This window comes from Rutidosis leptorrhynchoides, chromosome 2 (assembly GCF_046630445.1).
Source record: "Rutidosis leptorrhynchoides isolate AG116_Rl617_1_P2 chromosome 2, CSIRO_AGI_Rlap_v1, whole genome shotgun sequence".
Classification (NCBI taxonomy): domain Eukaryota; kingdom Viridiplantae; phylum Streptophyta; class Magnoliopsida; order Asterales; family Asteraceae; genus Rutidosis; species Rutidosis leptorrhynchoides.
The window spans coordinates 188490853-188514207 of NC_092334.1; the positions used below are offsets into that span (position 1 = coordinate 188490853).

A 23355-nucleotide genomic window follows, 5' to 3' on the forward strand; every position below is an offset into this window, starting at 1 on the left:
CAAATATATATATATATATATATATATATATATATATATATATATATATATATAATGTAACGACCCGACTTTTTTGACTTGCTTTTGTGCTTGTTACTTTCTGCGAAACTGCGTATTTGTGCGTACTGAGCTATATTATATTCTGGGATCTTATTTCATGATTAATTACCTTCGTTTATACCATACAACGTGCCATTAAGTACTTAGTTACTTAACTTGATCCCCGAATGCTTTTATGACCGTTAGTGTCACTTGACGTTGAAAACGAGCTATGTATTTTGATACACGTTTGACTTTGATCATAATTGGAATATTATGACTACGTAATACTAATTGTTATTTTAACAATTACTTGGGTTATTGGTTGCTTAATTACGCTTAGTAATTTACTTATGCTCACTAGTTAGTCTTGTTGGACTTTCTACCTTGTTGGACTCAAGCCCACTCTACTCTAGCTAATTGACTATTTAATTAGCCCAATTTTAATAAGTTTATGACCCATATAAATGTAAGACAAATGCCCATTTATTAGAGGGAACATATTAGCATTTTTGTTAACCATAATCACAATTGTTGCATGAGATCCCAACATAAGCACAAACTTTAGACAACCATTAACCAAAAAAGCAAAAGTTGTCCCCCCTAAACCTACGGCCAACCCACCCCCATCCCCCTATAAATACCACACAAACCTCACCCATTTTACACTTGATCTCATTCACAAATTACACACACTTACTCTCTAATTCTCTCTAGTCTTTCTCACTCTAAAAAGTGTAAGTTTTAAATTTTCTTCTTCTTCTTCTTCTTCTTCTTCTCTTCTTAATGTCGACATCATCATCATCATTAAAGGATCTATCTTTTTAGCTTTTTGATCTTGTTATATCTTGTAGATTCAAACTTGGGTTTGAATCCTTCAAGAACATGAAATATTCGAGCTTTCTAGCTTTGAATCTTCATTTACTTGTTAGATCTAGTTTTTCTAGCTTATGATTTCTTTATTTTGTTATAAAGATCAAAACTTGTGTTTATGATCTTCATATAACTTGAAGATCTAGTCTTTTGCTTTAAGGATCTTCAAGAACATTAAAGATCCAAGCTTTCTAGCTTAGGGTTTCATTATTTTGTTAAAGATCTTAGCTTTTTAGCTTATGGTCTCATTACTTTTACTAGATCTTAGCTTTCTAGTTTATGGTCTCATTAATCTTGTAAAGAACCAAGCTTTCTAGGTTAGGGTTTTCTTAATACTTGAGATCAAAGTTATTATTGTAGATCTCACTTACTTGGAACCTTTTTGTGATTGTTGTGATGTTAAAGATCAAGCCTTCATCATCTCATATGATGAAGATGCATAAACTTGTGTAAAAAGGACAAAGGTTGAAGCTTTATTGGGTTTATGCAATAAATAGGCAACCTTGATGTTCAAAACTTGTAGAATGATAGCTTTTACTCTTAGTTATGTTTTGATGGTTGAAACTTGGTCAAAGTGATGCTAAAACATCAAAGAGTTGTACACTTGAAGCTTACACACATCAAGGATGAGAACCGTGATGAGCATCAAGCACCAAGAAACCCACCGGAGCACTTGTTTGCTATTTTTCGGGGTCTGATCAGACTCCTAGACTTCTGTAAAATTGATTTTCAGATAGTTCGTTTCGATTAGATGACTTTTCGTTTAGGCCTCGCCTAGATCCGATATACGGTTTAGGATTTATAGCCTTCCGAAAGTCACTACGCCTTTGTAACGACGTGCTGAAAATTCTAACGTACTCGCACTTAAACCGTCGTCACGGTCAAACGAAGACGAGTTAGGTTCTGAAAATTGGAGAGCGGTTAGAGAACTCACATACGGAGCCTTGGCCACTGACCATGCGTCTTTTCGTTTTGTATAGTGGTCGTAGCAGCTGTCCAAAGTCAGCCTTTTGTTTCGATCTCTATTCTTGATGAAAACTTACTTTATCTTTTACGAATGATGATGACGATGATGATGTTTAGGACTTTACTTACGTACTTTTAAAACTTTTGGGACAATATACTGACTTAGTGACCTTTGACTTAGGTTGACGACCTTTCGGACCGACTTACTACTAGCATATTTTTCCTATCGACTTTACCGCACATTCACTGTGAGTTATAGCTTCCCTTTTTACTTTACTATTTTTGGGACTGAGAATACACGCGCTTTTTATGTTTTTACATACTAGACACGAGTACTTAAACTTTATATATGTGTGGGTGATATAACGGCACAAACATTCCCCTTAGCACGGTAACGTTTAATCATTGGTTTTTGAACCGGTGAACGCGAATATTAGATATGGATCCATAGGGTTTGACATCCCCACTCGGGCTAGTCGCGCTAGCATTTAACGGGTGTTTGATACTTCGAGGACATACGCACTCACCAAGTGTACTTTTAGGGGTATTATTATTACGTTAAGTTAGTTACCGGGTGCCCACGGATAAGCATATACTTTTCATTCTGTTTTGGAATACGAAATCTCGTGGTCTACATTACATTACTGAATACAAACTATAGCTCACCAACATTCGTGTTGACCTTTTAAGCGTGTATTTCTCAGGTGCTTAGACGTTGTTGCTTCCGTTGTTAGACTTGCTGCCTTGGTGTTATAGACTTGCTGTTACAGACTCGCTGTGTTAGACTTCTGCTGCATTACTTAGAGATGTCTCAATCATGGAACTTTTATCTTGCATTCACAACTTATGTTATTTGAATAATGGCTTGTAACGACCTTTGTGTCACGTTATCTTTTGTAAAACGTTATCCTTTTTGAATGCAAAACTTGTTTTAAAACAGCATGTAGTATTGTGCCGTGTAATGGACCTGTTGTTGACGATTCGTACATGATGGTTTTGTACGGGGCGACACACACACACACACACATATATAGTGAAGGGATCTAGAGAGAACTAAGGGTGGGAGAGAACCCGTAGAACTCATAGATTGAACTTCAATCTATGGGCAAAAAAAAAGTCAATCTACACACAAAAAAGTCAATCTGCGGAAAAAAAACTTCTCAATCTGCGCAAAAAAAGTCAATCTGCACATAAAAAGTCAATCTGCACAAAAAAAAGTCAATCTGCAAAACAAATTGCAAAATTTTTTTTCTCAATCTGCGCAAAAAAGTCAATCTGCATACAAAAAAAATCAATCTGCACAAAAAAAAACTGAAAAATTCATTTCTCCATCTGCGTAAAAAAAAAGTTAAACTGCACACAATCTGCACAAAAAAAAAAATTTGCACGCAAGTCTGAAGTCACTTCGATGGTTCTCTTGGTTCTCTACCATCTTTAGTTCTCTATGGATCCTCACCCTATATATATATATATATATATATATATATATATATATATATATATATATATATATATATATCTTATCTCTACTTATTAAAGCAGAAGCTAAATGAGGTAATAATCTTTTGAGATTTTGAATCTTGACCATTCATTTTAATAGAAAAATTAAATCCAACCGTTGATTTCAATCTCGAAAACATTATTACGTAATAGATTTTCAATTTGAATAACAAAGACATTAATACCCTCATTTAAACTGAAAACAAGCTTAATACCCGCAAAAAATTGCGGGTTTCGACAATAAAATGTGCAAATGTAATTAGTTATGGATGATCGCCCAAAATATAAATAGGTTTCGTCTTCACTAGCACAACAGGAAAGACATAAAATTAACTTCACTTGAAATAAGTCAAAGAGGAAAAACTCGCTCCAAGTGTAATAATACCACCTAATCAAACAATTTTCTTCAAATACATATGTTATTTTTGTAATGTACCAATATGACACACTTAATGTTTATAGACAAAGAATTCGGACAAAACTGATTTTGGTCAACCCAATTGTAGCCGACCCATTCAACCTCCACCAAAGTTGCCCGTGTAAAACTTACAATTTTTTGACCGATTACGCAACACCCTTACCCTCCCATTTTTCTTACTCTCATGAAAATGTTAGTGTATAAACAATAATGTACAACACCATTTGTAACCATCAAAACAGAATTTTCTGAATCACAGGCAAGACAAGGGTATTCAAAGCTTGCAGGTTCAGACACTTCAGTTATTCTCTAAAGTGTAACTCCACAAGACCATACATCAGCAGACTGAACAAACACAAAACCATAATTTGACAATGACCAAAAGTCACAAGCATTATAATATTTGAAAGTATTGGTAGTCTCCCACAAAAATGGGTCATGGCTAAACAAAAATGAATTTAACAAAATAATGTTTGAATGTGCTTCAGTTACTTATCAGAAAATCTGTTGTTTAAAATAAACATATATGATGATTTATTTAACAGCAACAACAATATCCAGTCTCGCTTAAATGATTTTATTTAAGAAACTATTAAGTAGAATAAACATTGAACACCCTTTTATATTTGAAATATACATATTCAAAAGATTTCCCATTATATACATTCAGCAAAAGACAATTTCTTATCATAAAAAAATAATATATTTTAAAGCTTTTATTAAAATTTATAAATATATCTTAGAAAAAATCACATCATCAATTTAGTTTTTTTTTTTTTTTTTTTCGGCGAAAAACGATAGAACTATTATAACACACAAAAGAAGGCTCATAAAAAATGAGACCTCCTTTAAACATACAAACAAAGAAACCCGAGCTAACTAAACTAAAAACTATAACTATGCTCGTAAAACCAACAAGGACAATGATCAAGGACAAAGAAAAACAAAGGAGAAGATGGAAAACAATCAAAGTAGATTAAAATCCATCTAAACCGAAAGCTCCTCCGACAACAAGCGACAAAAGCAATTATGCATCTTTGATGAAAACGCCAAAAGATGTCCTCTCTGCACCTTGAACCAATTTCTTCCTTCTCTCCTTCCTCGGCCTTTAAACACGCTCCGATTCGGGAGGCGGTTTGCTAGAGTTAACGTCGCCCTTTTGAACGCCTTCCATATTATCCATAACATCGCAAAAAGCCGCAATAGGGTCGTCCACGTTTTTGTCTTTAGACCCCGAGAAGATAAACGTATTACCAATAAGCCCGTTACAAGAAGTTGGCAAGTTAACCCCATCGAGCTTCGATCCATCATTCAAAGCCTTGCTAGACCCCGCATCTGAACAGTTAACAACGGGAGCATCACAAACAGCTTCCGACACCAACTCCGAAACCGAAGCATCCGGTTCAACCTCAAGCACATCACCGGAACCAGAATTCGGATCCGAATCTAAGACAATCGGAATGGGAATGCAAACACTACCTACAAACAAGTCCTCAACCGCCGGCGAATTCAAATCCGGGACAGTCTCGATCACCTCTACTTCAATAACCGAAGATCTATGGTCTAAACAAACAAAACTAACGTTATTTCGCCGACAAACCTTCCAAGATTTTCAACACTTTTTATGGCACGATTGACCCGAGCAAGGGAACTCCAAACCATCCTCCATTGCTTTATTAACCTTCGCAGAGACACAATCAAGATTAGTGGGGTAAGACAATTCTGTGTCCGAAACAACACTCGGAACATCGGCAACGACAACGCTAGGACCATTACCCATCGGTAGGACATTCCCTTCACAAACGGCTCTGTTAGAATTAATCAATTTAGTTGGGGGGAAACATGAAAGTGCACTTATTTCATGTGTTCATGTTATTGGTACAAAAAGCACACCCATCATTTCAAAAAACACTTCAATATAAAAATGAATGCTTAAAACATTTACCTTGCCATCATACTCTGAAATATATATTTTAAAAACTTGGACCTAATCTTCACTAAATCATCCAGCATTGCAAATTCTATCGAAAAGGTCTCCTCCTGTTGCATACTCCATGAAAATAGCAAGGTGGGTTGGAGTGAGTACGACCTAGAGATAAACCAACAACCAAAGTGAAAGTAAAAAGCTTTTAGGGTGCAAATAACTTTTTTTATCTTCTTTCACCGCATTTCATCTATTTCGTCTTCTCCTCTATTTATTTGACCATCTGTTTAAACTCATGGTTTCTGAAACCACGTAAATTAACAGTTGTAAATCATTATGTCAACGCAATACTTAAAATCAATAGAAAGTAAAGTCTAAAAGTATCCACTGTTTATATTTTGAAAATTTTATGGGGTCTATGTGATAAAGAGGTATGATTCAATGCTCTCAAACATTGTTGATGTCACACACAAGAGACTTGTTTGTTACATTCCTATTATTGAAGATCGATTACTGTACTTTTTTGGTGTTAGGGGATGATTATCAAATTCTGAAATTTATAGTTTTTAATATATTGAAAAAGTAAAAAACACGAAGGTTGTGAGAAACTAAGATTTTATAAACAAAAGGTGATCATAAAGAGTTATTATTTAAATATATTTAGGCATATAAGTGTAGGAAAACTATCATAAAGGGAAAATTAATCGTGTTTTACCTGAACCGTATACGCAACAGCTTATGAGCCACATGGAAGTGCTCTGATAGTGATGTACAAACCTGGTTCTCATCCTGATCAGCACATTCAGTTTCCACATCACTTGCATTGCTCAGTGAAAGCTCTCTCAAGTGATCACCCTCGCTTGACAGGCTACTCCTTGTAAAAGCTAGTGATGATGTTTTAGTTTTGGTTCATGAGGGTAGAAAATTTGAAGCAGCTGTTCCTTGATAAGTGGCGATGTAACTGGTTTTTTAACCATCAGACTCGATTTTTGAACCCTGCTAGGACATAAGTGGCAATTTATCATTAAAAATATGACAACATCCGTAATGAAAGCCTATACAACATTACCTAGAAACAATAAAAATAACAGATCGTAAAGAACAACTCAATGTTGATTGATGTTACAAATAGTGTACCTTTTTACTTATGTGTATACTTGTTATCATTATAGCGAAACAAAACTTCATAGCAACAATCACTGTTGTAGAAAATACTCACTTTCAGGTTCAATATGTTTGCATTTACTTATGATCAGGTCAATTTTGCATTATGTTTTATCTCAATGAGTCAGCTGGTGGAACTCGCCCGATTACTACTTTCAATGCACACGACATCCAGAATCCTTTTATTCCTAGATTTAGATAAGTATCTTTATGTTTGAAACAATGTTCCTTTTGTGTTATCGAAAATTGCATAGTAAAAAAAACATACTCTAATCAATGATTATATTATTTCACAATTATATAGTAAATAACTAGCTTAAGACCCGCAAAATTTGCGGGTTACGACAATAAAAATTACGAATGGAATATATTATGTATGGATAATCCACAAACATTTTGTACAAGATATAAATGAACGAAAAACATGAAGTTGAACAATACTATAGATATTAATTAAGTAATATAGAAAGACTGGATATGACTAAAGTTCAAACGATCTAAAAAACAGATAATTGATAACATGTCGGATATTTAGTAGTATTGTGAGTTTTTGATAATAGGCAATTATCATGTAGCTAAATATTTTTCTGATGAGTTTTTCCATAGATTACTCAATGCAACCAATCGTTTCAAGTAGTCATTTAGGATTAACACAATTGCAAGACCAAAGTTACATCAAGAGTTTACAGTCAACATCTTCTATCATGATTATTAACTAATCATGTCTTCTCCATTATGTACAGGTGCAAAAGCACATAAATTAAAAACCATATATAATTGTTAGAAATAATTAAATATGCTAAATTGTTTGTTCTTTGTAGACATAAATACATTTTTAACGACTTCATGAAGCAAGTGGTTTTTAACAATTGGTCACTCGATCCATCGATCCAACATTGAGCATTGGATAATTTACAATATGATAATTGAGTAGCTCCAGTGGACTTTCAAATGCAGTAGCAGATGATGAAATGGGCCAGAAGCTTGGGATTGGGCCGCTGACTTTGGAGAGGTATTTAATCGACTTTGATTTTGGGCCACTTTGCAAAACAAAACGTGAATCTGATGAAAAGCTAGGAAGAATAAGAGTTCGGATAAAACTCTAGTTTGTTATTTTTGAATTTTGTTTTAGTTGTTATCCTTTCTTTCTACTATTTATCTTGTAATCGTGAACATCATTTAGCAGTTTTTGATCATTACGTTTTATGCGTTTAATAATAACAAACCGAGAAGGTTTTGTTCTTCCAAAACCGTGAAGGTTTAACCTACACAATCATACCGAGAAGGTTGATTATCTATCGTTCTTATTTATCAATCCATTATTTGTTTAGCCACGATCGTAATACATTACTTTCTCCCTATATTTAACGGCTAAGATATCTCTTTATAAAAATTTGATTTAATGAAACCAAGAAAGCTAATCCAATTTAAAAGGTGTAATATAATGATAAGCTAATTTATTGAATAGACTGATTCATCATGTTTGATCTATTGAAATTACACTTTCGGCATATTACAACCCTTTGGCCTCAATTCACTCGATCCAACAAAGAAGGATTATCTTTATAAGATATCTTAGGCTGTTTGTATAGCACAAATAACTATCGCATTGTGGACACTAACTCTGCGCATTTTAATAAATAAATTCAGTAATAAATAAATGAAACTTGAAGTATGTAAGTTATGTTGTAGCTGTATGATATATGTGAAATATGAAAACACATTAAAACCCGAATACGCTTTTAAGTACACTGTCATATTAAAACACAAATTAAACTAAATCCAAATTCAAATGGCTTTTCAGTACACTGTCATATTAAAACACAAATTAAACTAAATCCAAATCTAAATCCAAATTCAAATGGCTTTTCGAATAAGAAATCCAAACTCAAATGACATTTAAAAGAAAAAACTCACTAATTAAAATCCATTACAAACTTACTTCAGAGTTCAGACATGCAATATTACTTGGATCCGGGCTTAGTCACATTGCAAAATATCTTCTTGGTAGCAACTTTAGCTCCGTTTTCGCTTGTGAGTTTACAAAAAAAATTAAATAAATGAAATAAAAATATATGGATATGCAGAATAGATTATAACCTGTAAGAAAAGCTTCCTTTGACAATGTTTGATGCAGACAATTCTAAATCTGCATCCTCGAGAATAATGCAATCGTTTTTTAAGGCATTCTCTCATGAACTCCATATGTCAGAACGAAAAGTTCATTCGCTATCCCTTTCGCAACAGACTCCATAATGTTCCTATAAAAACGGTCAATGTTAATGTAGCACAACCATTACAAAATTACATGCAATACACATGATACAAACCTTAAACATTGTAACACTTGACCCGCCCAAATGACTTATTTCAACATTTAGCCGGAGTGACTGACCCGCTCACTTTGTTACCTACACAACGTAAAAAAATATGTAAACCAAAACAATACACAACAAACCTTACATTTCATTTGACAAATGCTTACACTTCTGACTCCTAAAACTTTAAACTGTAACAGCTCTAACACTTTATTGTCTAGAAAAGATAATACGATGATGTCTTCAAATAATACAGTTATTGTCAATATTGTCCCAGAGAGGGTATCGGTGATACATGTACCTTTTATATAATCCAATAAAATTTAAGTAATCAAATACTTCCAATAAATAGAAGAGTTTATATCTATGTACGGAAGTAGGGGTAGTGAACCTACATCTTCAAAGTGATAAGCAAGAACAGAGAAATCGTTCCATTATCAGCGTACTTCTGTTTTCATGAAGCCAATAGTGGCAGAAAAGATCTTCAGCCACTACACATACAAATAACTAATGAAAACATTATATGTTAAGAAGAGTTGATAGGTATGTTCCCTTTCATAAGCCATAAGACTGAATATCATAGACACATTGAAGAAAAAGACATGTTTAAGGTTTTTATCATCCATGCTTACACGAAACCAAAACATAATTCCAATTGAATGGATATGAACAGAACCGTAAGAGCAAATGAGGTTTTGAAATGACCAAAATCATGAAAGCTTGACTAATATGGGCAACACTTACTTGTAGATGATGTTTGTTGTCGATTTTTCAAGTTTTTTTGTCTTCGATCTTTTGAAGATTTTGGTTGGACCTTCAAAATCTCGACACGTCTTATAACGCAAAATACATGTATGAATAAGTTTCTATCAAACTGCTCAGGTCTCCAAGTGCGGGATCCAGGATACATGGTATGTAAGATCACAACATAAACCTACATAATAAACACACTGAGTAAGTTATTAAAATGCTAGATCCACATTGATGCAATAAATTGAACACAAAATCGTTGATTTTTTTGGTTAAATATCATTAACCGAATTAACACACTAAGATTTAAATATTAACTAATTTACCAAATTAACCTTCACGTTATTAACCCTACCGCCAACCTGCCTATGCTCAGCCTTATTTTAAGACGTGTTCATGATTATATAAAGGGACACTTTTGACCCACCTTAGAATTAAAGGGTAAATTCGGGTTATATCATATTTCTAACATACCGAGAGACAATTTAGATGAATAGAAGTAATAAAGAAGATTTAAAGGAAACATGCTAACAATCCTTATCGTTATGTACTTTTTATGCACAAAACCCCTATACCACACAATTTTAAAAAAATATTATAGAATTGGCATTAGTTTGTATTCATCTCTGACATAACGTATATATGTTGAAAATAGGAAATCAATGGATTTATATGCAGATTTATGTGAGGTCCATAAACATGAAGAAATATATTTCAGATAAAACATAGTAAAACAAACCTCAGCATGAATCTCGACAATGTTAGTTTTTGTCGCCAGTCATTCAAGCCTTTCACCTATAAACACAAATACAGAGCAACATAAATGAGTGAGTTAAGTCTCTTTCAGATTTCAACATATGAATCACATCTGTAGGAAAATAACAAATTTACCTATATGGTTATTAACATTTACTATAATCAAGTAACACATCTCTTATTACATTTTAGGAGTTCAAAAGTGATAATCATGTAACTGTCACATATAAATATCAATTCCTTATAAACTACACGTACATACCAGGTCCTTATACGGTGACAATAGTGAAATGACTAATTGGCAGGTGAATTTCATTTAAATGTACATTCTATTTTAAATTAGTAGTATAAGTATATGAAAGCGACTACATTTTGTAGCCTACTGTTCAGCCGTTATCCAACCCACTCATTTACATTTTCTATTACAACCCAATATCAATGTCAAACACATGAAAAAAGTCAATAACTTGAATGAGAACTTGCACAAGCTGTTATCCAACCCACTGATTTACCATTCTTGTTTAAAAACCAATATCAAAGTCACAAACCATTTATATTTCACCGTTTGCTGTAAAAAAAAACAATATCAAAGTCACAATAAGATATTTGTATGGCAGTGAAGCTGGTTAAATGACCATGACCAATTAGACCTAATTCAGAAATCTCTATTTACTGATAATTATTAAAGAACGATAAATACCGATATCATTGTCCGTGTGATCGACGCTGTGAAAAAAGGAAGGAAGCCTTGTGTAGTTACTCATCATCTTCACCGATGTGTTTTATCACCATTCGAAAATACAATGCATATGTTAGTGACTTAGTGGTGGGAAAAAACAGGATTAAATAAAAAAGATGTGTAAGTGTACTAAAAGCTTAAAAATCTCTAACCATAAGTTTAGTGTTAAAAAAAAGTTAACATTGTAAAAAAAATACCTAATGAAGTTTGTGTGATACAACACACATTATGTGTTTCTCTGTTCGGAAAAAAAAAAAAAAAAAAAAAAAAAAAAAAAAAAAAAAAAAAAAACCTCGAGCATTAATGCTGAAAAGTGTTTGAAAGTTCTTATACCTCAGAATAGTAAAACCCTAAAATTGAAAGAAAAGCTTGCATTAATCGATTACTTGCACAAAGAAAAACTAACCCTAAAAGTATGAGGCATAAGAATAGTAAAACCCTAAAATTGAAACGACAAGTAATAAAAAACTAACCCGTGAATTGAGTTTATGTTGAGATTGAAGGATAGTTTGTTGCGATTGATTTTATCTTGTGATGCATTCCTGTAGAACTCCTTTGTATGAGGCGATTTTCGAAGAATTGGAGGTGATGATTCTATTCAAAGTCGCAAATTGTTCTGTATCCCGGTATGAGAAGCTAGCCCGCGCCGATAGTTATTTTAGGGGTATTTTCGGAAGAGATATGTTTAGAGGGTACTTATTGAGTTATAATTATATCCAATAGTTTAGGGAAGGGGTAGGTGATGGTAATTTCTTTGATCCAATGGTTGAGATTAGAGGAAAAATTTTAATATATCTATTTTTTGACTTTATTATAATGTATAGTAGGGATATAATGAGTATTCGTTAGTTTCGCCGAAAAAAAATAGTAAATAATACTTCTTTCATAGTTGTGGTATCGCTATTCTTTTCCATTTTCTTGAAACTGAAAACAGGCTAAAAGTGTTTTGGTAAAATCCAGCCTGAAACGACACAACTTGTTTCAACATGTACCAAAAAGACGCATTTCGACCCTGACCCACCCGTTTTGTCACTTATGCACCAAACAACTTCCTGTAAAAGGATTTTTCATTGCAAGAATTTTGAATTTTAAAACCCTAATTATGCATACAATATAAACGATGTCAGTGATAAATCAAAACGCAGATTTAGAAATACAAACCTCGTAAGTCGCTTATTGCTACAACCAACAATTTTGCTACAACATGTTGCCATCCAGCCATAATAAATAAGTCACTACCATTTCCCCATTCAAGGTCTACATTCTGTCTATACCCTCCGATTGCATTTATGAAAGCTGAAGATTTTGGAGTTTCAGACAGATAAGTAGTCCGAACCCAGTTGGTTGGCAATTTCTGCATTTACAAAACATATATTATAATTTAAACTGATTATTAATTAATGATAACTACGGAAACATGGGCACTAAAAAGTGCGATGGCAGAGACATGAGCATACCAGTAGTTGAAGATCAGTCTCCGTGATAAGCTTAACGAATAAGAGTAACGCCTGTATGGGGCATGTTTCAACAGTTTAACCTGAAACAGAGTAGGGTTGTCTCATGTATGGTATAATTGAAAAAGTTGGTATGGCACATACCACATATCAGGTCCATTAACAGCTAAATCCCAGTTTGTTTTTTCTATTGCAGTCAACCAGATAACATGACCAGCACCAAAGTTAAGTTCTTCCCTGATCGTCGACTAACCTTTGCCTATGACTGCCATCTCACCTGTTTTGTTGATTGTTACCTTGTTTCTTCCACTGCCAGTGTTGATGTATATTTGTTTTTTTTTTTTTTTTGGTAGATTTACGAATCTGAGTAGCGACAAAATCAATTGGCAGTGGCTATAAATAAATACAAAACACGATTAATCATCAATGACATAAGTACAAAGTTGAGTGGACATTTTTCAAATAATACATTCAGCAATTAAAACTGTAAAAAGGAATTACCAGTAGTTCAAGGGCGTTATCATCAATCACGTACACACATGAATGTGGTCTTGCGTACGAAGTCATGGTATTCTACAATGTATTTTGTCAACATATGAAAAATCAGTCTATATGGTTAAACAGGCAGCAATACTTCCTGTAAATAAAAATTCAATGACAAGCAACAATACAATCAAAGCTAATGATTAAACTGCCAACAATACAATACATATGAATTAGTTTTGATGAACACAAAAAATGTCCAAAATTACAAAGAAAACTCTAATTGTAGATAAATTAATACAATTTAAAGATTTCGCTGAACAAAGAGGTCGCTGAACATACAACCCTAAATTACAACTGTAAACATACATCTCTAATTGTACAACCTTAAACATACAACCCTAATTGCAGATGAATTAATACAATTTAAATATGTCGCTGAACAACGAAAACTCTATTCGTGTTTGTTATACACATGAATTCATGATTAATTGAACCATCTAACAACAAAATCATATTAGAAAAAATAACCTTGGATTCTGAGATTAACGATGATGATACAGAAACGATTAATCAATGCAATCTACCCGCTAACCCCGATAGATACTTATTTTTTTGATTGATTTTGGGAGAAGATGCATGTAGAAGGAATGGAGCTCCGCTAGATCACGGCCTTGTGTTTGTGTGCAGCGACCTAATTTCGGTGTGTGTGTTTAAACCCCGCGTCCATTATTTTAAGGGTAATTAGGGCATAAAAGTTAATTAATTAGATCAATGGTTTAGACATAGGGTTAGTGATTGTCTTTTCTTTAATCTAATGGCTGAGATTACTAGTTGAAAATAATGATATCTAAATTAACACTTTATTATAATGTATAGATAGAATAGATGTATAGATAGATAGATAGATAGATAGATAGAAGGATTACTTTAAATATTAAAAAGTTGCATGGAAATCGGAAATCAGTTTACTGCATTTAATAATAGTATAGTAATTGAAATTGAATTAACCATTAAAATTAATTAAATTACTCTCATCTTTTACGGTTCTGATAATTGTCAATTTTTTCAATCACATTAATTTCAGAATCGTTTCCCATTTTTTTTTTACTCGATTCAAATGTTAACCCTTTTTTCAATCACTAGAGAGACGCATATTCTCTCTCAAGCGGTTTCATCTCAACAAAGGTTCCTCAATCAGTATACCTTCGTCTCTTTGATCGATCAGGTTTTATAGCCTTTTCAAAGGTTTCTCTATCAGTATACCTGTACAATATATGTTTATCACAATAATTGTTTGGTTTTATAGCCTATTCGATAGTGTAATTTTGACAGGCGTTCATTATTTATATCCTTTCCATATTGGTTAAAGCGTTAGTGTTCTTAGGTAAATACTCTTCATTTACCCAGCTTCTTTAACCCGATAACTGTAATTTTCCATTCATCATCGGAGTTTAAGAAAAGGTACTGTACCTATCAGTGTTTGTTTGGAACAAAACAATCCTTTTACGATCTCATATTTGAAATTAGGCTATCAGTTTCTTCTGTGGATAAAAGTGTTTTGTTTGATTAATATTCATCTTCGATGATTCATATTTCTAATTTGATTTTTTTCTTAAATTTTCTTGATTCCATTGTCGCTCATATTAATTGGATTACTAGATTTTGGCTTGTATGTATGTTTCTTATTTAGATTACTATCAGGTTCAGTTATTGAATCGGTTAATGAATCTCAAAATAGATTAAGTTTTTTTTGTACATCTGCAAAGAGCTGCCCATCATGTACTATCAAATGATTCGAGGGTAGATTCTAATTATGATTTTTTCATATTTATTTAATTTATCTGTCATTTTTAAGGGAATTGATATTTCCAAACTTGTTTTTGATGGATCCACACAAATTCACTAAACTACCCTTAATGATGTGTTATATAAATTTTTCAATTCAAATTATTAGAGGGTATAACTGGAAAGTAATAACAAATGTGTGTGGATTTATCAAAAGCATGTTTGGAAATATCATCACCCCATTTTTAATGTTTACTGTTGTTGTATTATCATGTGAATGAGCTAATGTTGATGGGCTAAAAGTTTAAAACAGCCCGCAAGAAGAGAGTACCAAAGTATAATCACCAATAACTCGTGAGAGTTTAGGCTCTTGCTGACAAAAACTCCACCTCAGATTCCCGAGATTGTGATGGGTGTCAGAGAGAAAGGTTCATTCAAGGTTCATCTGCAAATGCGTACAACCTATGCATCAAATTGAAGGAAAAAAGAATTCTTGGAAAACCAACTCCTAACACAACCATTCGATTAACTCTTCCCCTTTCCATAAGGTACATACGTTACTTTCTATTTGGTTTTGAGCTTTCTATTTCAATATCGATGATTTCTGTTTATCATTCGTGTTTTTAAGTTCGGCATATTTCTATTTAGGTTTGACATATTATCTATTTAAATTTGACTTTTAATATGCTTTATGTTTTTAAGTTAATCGATATGAATATGAATATTTACCTTTAACATACTTAAGTTGTTCTTATATCTCTTTTGTTATTAAATCATTTCCTTTCAATAGATTGCTCCTTCCGATTGGGAGTTTTGTACTTAGTTTAATGACGATGAAAGATTAATTCATTATTTTTTAATCAGGTGGAGCAATCAGCAAAGAAGAGCCCCCTTTTTATCTGCTTGATAAACGCTATTACTAATTGTGGTGTTATGTCTAACATTTGGACTATTGAAGGTATTGTATTTTTAATGTTTTATGTTGGTGTTAGGTTTTAAATTTTGTTTTTGTAGATGACGTGTTAGAGACAGTGGCCATAACGAACTAGTTTCTATATGTTTCAATCTAATGAGATGATATTAACCATTTTGGTTATATGGAATATGTTTGTTTACTTATGGGTCACAATGGGTTCGGAATCAATTAGGTAGTTTATGACAATTTATTCATTAATCGTGTTCTAACACGAGCAACATATTGATAGTGAAAATGGTTGTGTTTGATGTTGTATGAGCAATGGATGTTAGATATGAAAAAAAAAACATTGTGTTCAGGGTCAAATGGTCGTTTCATGTATGTGTCAAAACAAGTCAGGTACACCCAGCCACAAATTATGTTTAAATGGACAAGCTTTTTCGCATATTGAGATATAACATAACAAGTTAATTAACTTACACATTAAAGGGTTGGTTATTTATAAAACTTTTGCAGCTAAAAAAATCAAATTCTTATTCCTTGTCTCTTTGTAAAAAAACACGTATCAACGGTAGGAGTGTGAGAGAGAAAATGAGGAGAGAGATAGTGAGGAGAGAGAGTCCGATGCACACAAGGTTTCACAGGGAGTTCGATTCGAGTCACAGGTTCTACAATGGGAGACTTCAAAGCGACTTTCCAAGACTAATCAAAAACCAGTGGACGTCCTTCATGTTTTTTAATTATCCGGATGATTGGAATATGGAGAACCTTTGGAGAACTTTCAAGCACTACGGCAATCTCAAAGACATCTACATGGTGGACAAAAGGTTGCGAAATGGCCAGAGGTTTGCATTTGCACGATTTGGTGACGTGGTCAATGTTAAACGAATGCTAAACAGACTTGAAACCATCAAGTTCAATGGAAATCCAATTAGGGTTTTCCTAGCTAATGAAAGAAGGCAAGATAAGGTGGCTGGGAATTTGAAGGGGTTCAAGCAGGCTAATGAATTCAGGAGGGTCAACACTAACTCGTTCATGGATGGTAGAAAGTTTAACGATGTCACGAGAAAACAGCCTTTAGATCTAAGGTTTACAATCAACAAGGACAAAGAGGATCTTAGAGTCAAGCTTGATAAGAACAGGAAGACAAAGGGGTCCGTAGATGAAGAAAAAGAAGGTGATGTCAGGGAAGTAATGATTGCCAAAAGCGATTGTAACCTTGATTATCTGGGCAAAAGTATCGTGGCTGATCTCAAGAATATTGATCTACTTAACCAAATTGGTTCACTTTGCAAAGCAGCAGGTTTGGTAGATGTAGTGATTAAATACGTGGGAGGTTTGGAGATCCTACTGATCTGCAACTCGACAGAGATAGTCGATATCATCTTGCAGACGGCTGAGCACCCTATACACAAGTGGTGCAACAATGTGAAACGTCTCGACCTAAATTATTGGCCCTCGGCAGGCAGACTTGCTTGGATCGAAATTAAAGGGGTCCCTGTAACTTACTGGAATGAACAGGTATTTGGATCTATTGCAGCCAAGTGGGGACGGGTGATAGAGATGGAAAATTGAAACATCACAACAGGCAATCAAAATCTTTTAACAGGTCATGTTCTAATCCACAAAGGCGATATGGATCATATCAATGGTTCAGCTGCACTCATCATTGATAACTTAGTTTTTATATATGCTTCGGTTAAAGAGTCTGTTAATCGTCCCATTCAATTGGAGTCCGAGATCCCCTGTGATGGGGGATTACGTGAAATTGATGAGGACGACAACAATAGTTCTGATGACGAATACGTGGATGACACGTTCATGTCGGAAGAGGAATTTCCTTTTTTCGAAAACGTGCCTATTCAAGAGGATGAAGAATGCTCTCCGGTGAAACATTCCGGTGAATTCAAAACGGAGGCTAATCATCAGGAGAAAGATGAAGAGTCGGGCTATTTGAATATGGGTGTCAATTTCCAAGACAATAGCATGGGGATCCAAACGTGCAATCTGGTAATAATTGCAAGGTATGGTTGGATAACGTGCAAGTTAATTTGGTTGAGTGTTCCCCAAAAAATTGCAACGGCTTCTGTGAGTCTGATACATATGTCGAGGCAACTAGGGATGGAATGGTGGAGGGCTAAATGGATAAGGAAAATGACATTGGGCCTGATAAAGCCCATGAGTGTGATAATCAGTTTAGCCCAATTCGTGATTGACCACTTAACCTGGATAATCTGTCATCTCCTTCAAACAGTCCATTACCAAGCCCAGCAAACAATAATGAAGTTATTGAGGAATCTGATGAGACGAAAGGGATTGAAAATAAGATTCTGATCCCTCCTAATCCTGATCAAGTTCTACATAATTCGAGTAATACAGAAGAGGGTTTAGCCAATCATGTTTCTTCTACTGAGCAGTTTAAGAAAGATAAAACGCCAAGAGCAAATAAAAGGAAACAATCCAAAACTTCAAGAAAAGCAGAAAGCTCAAGACCACGGTTAACGAATTGAAAAGCTTCATCACGTATCTTGAAATTCAATTCGGTTACTAGGAGAGAACAGGAAGGAAAAGTGCCATCAAAATCGACTAAGTCAGTGGAGGGTGAGGCAAAATCCAAACCAAATCACTCAAACAAAATCAGACAAGTTTCGACTACAAACTCAGGTTCTTCTTCTTCGTTTTCTATCTCTAATGATGGATTAAAGGATTTTGGTCATCAGCTTGGGCTGAAATGGGTGGAGAAATCCAACCATTAATGTTCACTGTCTTGGTGCTGTTTGTTCATTTTCGTGCTTTTAGTTTTGTTACCAGGAAATTGCTTTCACTTAATATAAGGGGTTTTGGGGTTGGGGTTGATAGTAAAATCGGTTGGTTCAAAAGTTTATGTCGTGTTGAAAAACCAAATATCGTGTTACTACAAGAAACAAAACTACACTCCGTTGATCTTAATTGGGTTCGTGGGGCTTGTGGCTTTAGTAATTGTAATTTCATTCAGAAGGCGATGGTTGGAAAATCGAGGGGTCAATTAGTCGTATGGGATGTAGATTACTTTGATGTTACTGACTCTTTTGTTTCAGATTTCTGCATTGGGGTACGAGGAAAATGGAAGAACTCGGGAATGGAATCGAACATCATAAACGTGTATGGGCCCCACGATGATAATAATAAGCAGAGGCTGTGGGATTTCCTTCTCAACTTAATTTTAAAAAAAAATGATCAACCATGGGTGGTATGTGGGGATTTCAATGAGGTGCGAAATGCTAGTGAAAGATTCAACTGTAACTACATCGATAGCAGGGCGAAGAAATTCAATGAGTTCATAGATATGTCCAAGTTGATTGATATTGCGATGGGTGGTAGGACCTTCACTAGAGTAAGTGATGATGGACTTAAGTTCAGTAAGTTGGATAGATTCCTTATTAATGATTCTTTTCACAATATGTGGTCGTGTGTGTCGGTGGTTGCGCTTGATCGTGGGAAATCGGATCACTGTCCTATTGTTTTAAAGGATGATGAGAGAAATTTTGGGCCGAAACCAATCAAAGTTTTTGATGAATGGTTAGATTTGGATAATGCGGAGAGTTGCATCAAGGAGGTGTGGTCTGATCCGGGAGGTGGTGGTGCTCGTTTGGACAGTCGGTTAAGGAATAAGTTAAAAAAGGTCAAATTTGCTTTAAAAGCGGCAAGCTCACAAAAGTTTGGTAACCTAGATGAGGAAATAGAGATGTTTAAATCATTGGCCAACGCTCTTGAACTTAGGACTGAATTGGGACAAATAAGCGATATGGAAAGAGAATAATGGTTAAACACTAGAAAAGAATGGTTCCAAAGGGAGAAGGCTAAAACCAACATGTTGAAGCAAAAGGCACGGGTTCGGTGGATACTAGGAGGTGATGAGAACACTAAGTATTTTCATTCATTGATCAAAAGGGGTTACAACAAGTGCAACATTAGAGGTTTATTGATTAATGGAGTGTGGAATGAAAATCCCATGGACATCAAAGAAGCGGCTTTCAACCATTTTAAGACTCTATTCGAAGAAAGATCTGGGCCTAGACCTAGTCTTGTTGACTTAGTTTATCCGTCCTTGTCATCCGAGGAGGCCATTCAGCTTGAATCACCTATAGGGGAAGCGGAAATTGTCGAAGCTATCAATGATTGTGGTAGTGGTAAAGCCCCGGGTTCGGACGGTTTTAACATGAGATTTTTTAAGAAATTTTGGGAAGTTATCAAGATCGATGTAATTGATGCGATTACTTGGTTCTGGGAGAATGGTGAATTCTCAAAGGGATGCAATGCCTCTTTTGTTACGCTAATCCCTAAAAAGTGTGATCCCATCACACTTGGGGACTACCACCTCATAAGTCTAATTGGCAGTTTCTATAAAATTGTTGCAAAAATACTTTCGAATAGGCTCAAGAAGGTGATGCCTAGGCTTGTGGGTTCGGAGCAAAGTGCGTTTTTAAAGGAGAGATATATTCTTGATGGGGTTCTCGTGGCAAACGAATCCATTGATTTCTTTAAAGCAAATAAAAGGAAAGCCATTATTTTTAAGGTTGATTTCAAAAAGCCTTTTGATAGTTTAAATTGGGATTTTCTCATGGAGGTTATGGTTAGTATGGGTTTCGGTGCCAAATGGTGTAAGTGGATTTTTGCATACCTAAAATCGGCAAGCATCTCCATTCTCATCAATGGGTCGCCTACTAGGGAATTTCTTCTTGGTAGGGGTGTTCGGCAAGGAGATCCATTATCTCCTTTTCTCTTTATCTTAGCCGCGGAAGGTCTTAACATTCTCACCAAGGCCGCGGTTTCTCGTGGTCTTTTTAAAGGGGTTGAATTCGGGAGGGATAAGATTGTGATTTCTCATTTGCAATATGCGGATGACACGGTATTTTTTGGAGAGTGGTCTAGTGTAAACGCCCGTAACTTAATAACTCTCTTGAAATGCTTTGAACTAGCTTCAGGGTTGAAAGTTAACTTCCATAAAAGTTGTCTATATGGTGTAGGTGCTAATTCGGAGGAAATTGTGAATTTAGCTAGTCGAATGGGATGTCGATCCTGGAAATTCCCGTTTATCTACTTAGGACTCCCCCATCGGTGCTAAAATGAAGAAATTAAGTGATTGGGATCCGGTAATCAACAAAGACAAGAAAAGGCTTTCGGAATGGAAAATGAGATCGATGTCATTTGGTGGATGATTAGTTCTTTTAAAGTAGGATCTTACTAGTCTCCCATTGTATTACTTTGCGCTCTTTCTGGCTCCACCTTGTGTGCTTAAACTTCTTGAGAGTGTGAGGCGTAATTTTTTTTGGGGTGGGGACTTTTCGGGACCTAAAATGTCATGGGTCAAATGGGACACTACTTTCTTACCTTATGGGTGGGGGTTTAAACATCGGTTCGTTCAAAGGCAAAAATCTTGCGCTTTTGACCAAGTGGTGGTGGAGGTTCAAAACCGAAACCAATTGCTTATGGTCAAATATTATTCGTAGCATCTATGGAATTGACGGTGGCTTGCGGTCGGGAGATGGGCATGCTCATCTTTCGACCTCGGGAATTTGGAACAATATTATTTTTGCAGGAAATCAAATCGAAGGCCTAAACATCCCGTTCAAGAATTCTTTCAAGAAAGCCATAGGTGACGGGAGCTCAACGGCTTTTTGGAATGAAGTCTGGTGCGGTTCGGATAGTTTTAAAAATATGTTTCCAAGGTTGTATAGGCTAGAACTAAACAAGGACGCGATGATTAGTGACCGGATCTTAGCCTCTTCGGATCATCAACAATAGCAGCGTGTTCAGTCTACTGTGGGGGGAATCTCGGTTAATGCAGCAACAGGAACAGCCTTTTAGCAATAGGTACAATCGGCATCAACTGTAGCAGGGGCTGGTCCGCCTCTGGGTTTCGGTCAGTTGGGTCAGGAGGTACCTGATCGCGGCACGGATTCGAGTATAGATGTTACAACAGCAGCCCGTTCAGCAGCAATGGATAATCAAGTAAGCAATGCAGAGATTTCGGGTTCGGGTTCTCTCGAGTTTAATTGGGAATGGTCACGCAACCGAACGGGGCGTACAGCGGGAGAGTTCGATGAATTATGCAAGTTGCTAAGGTCAGTATCCCTAGATTTTAATAGCCGAGAATCTTGGAAATGGACTTTAGCAAATAATGGAACGTTTGAGGTAAGAAAATTATCATCTCTTATTGACAAAGAAGTACTCGATATTGGTGTTATGACTCCACATGAAACTTTGAGAAATAATCTTGTACCAAAAAAGCTTGAAATTTTTGTGTGGAGAACTTTAAAAAAGAGAATCCCGGTTCGAATCGAACTTGACAAAAGAGGCATCGACCTTCATAGTGAAATGTCCCGTTCTTATTGATTAAAAACGTTCCATATTAATTGATTTCGTTGCGAGGTTTTGACCTCTATATGAGACGTTTTTCAAAGACTGCATTCATTTTTAAAACAAACCATAACCTTTATTTCATAAATAAAGGTTTAAAAAGCTTTACGTAGATTATCAAATAATGATAATCTAAAATATCCTGTTTACACACGACCATTACATAATGGTTTACAATACAAATATGTTACATCGAAATCAGTTTCTTGAATGCAGTTTTTACACAATATCATACAAACATGGACTCCAAATCTTGTCCTTATTTTAGTATGCAACAGCGGAAGCTCTTAATAATCACCTGAGAATAAACATGCTTAAAACGTCAACAAAAAATGTTGGTGAGTTATAGGTTTAACCTATATATATCAAATCGTAACAATAGACCACAAGATTTCATATTTCAATACACATCCCATACATAGAGATAAAAATCATTCATATGGTGAACACCTGGTAACCGACAATAACAAGATGCATATATAAGAATATCCCCATCATTCCGGGACACCCTTCGGATATGATATAAATTTCGAAGTACTAAAGCATCCGGTACTTTGGATGGGGTTTGTTAGGCCCAATAGATCTATCTTTAGGATTCGCGTCAATTAGGGTGTCTGTTCCCTAATTCTTAGATTACCAGACTTAATAAAAAGGGGCATATTCGATTTCGATAATTCAACCATAGAATGTAGTTTCACGTACTTGTGTCTATTTTGTAAATCATTTATAAAACCTGCATGTATTCTCATCCCAAAAATATTAGATTTTAAAAGTGGGACTATAACTCACTTTCACAGATTTTTACTTCGTCGGGAAGTAAGACTTGGCCATTGGTTGATTCACGAACCTATAACAATATATACATATA

The 23355-nt window shown here is 34.9% G+C and overlaps 1 protein-coding gene and 1 long non-coding RNA gene across 6 annotated transcripts; one reads left to right on the forward strand and one right to left on the reverse strand.

The window, feature by feature from the left end:
* Nucleotides 1-8697: 8697 nt before the first annotated feature.
* On the reverse strand, nucleotides 8698-14073 carry LOC139891606 (uncharacterized). 5 transcript variants are annotated; one of them, XR_011773722.1, is made up of 12 exons: nucleotides 13916-14073; nucleotides 13403-13474; nucleotides 13046-13294; nucleotides 12905-12955; nucleotides 12609-12801; nucleotides 11921-11989; nucleotides 11409-11475; nucleotides 10692-10747; nucleotides 9947-10136; nucleotides 9598-9693; nucleotides 9215-9295; nucleotides 8698-9145 (listed from the first exon to the last, which is right to left on the reverse strand). It is a non-coding gene; the product is annotated as an uncharacterized lncRNA (long non-coding RNA). The 5 variants fall into 5 exon arrangements; XR_011773724.1 differs by having other exon boundaries at nucleotides 8698-8915; nucleotides 8985-9145; nucleotides 12905-13294; XR_011773720.1 differs by having other exon boundaries at nucleotides 12905-13294.
* Nucleotides 14074-18819: 4746 nt separating this feature from the next.
* Nucleotides 18820-19887, forward strand: LOC139888480 (uncharacterized). The gene has a single exon (XM_071871487.1). It carries the CDS (start codon nucleotides 18820-18822, stop codon nucleotides 19885-19887), a length of 1068 nt encoding a protein of 355 aa, XP_071727588.1.
* The last annotated feature ends 3468 nt before the right edge of the window (nucleotides 19888-23355 follow it).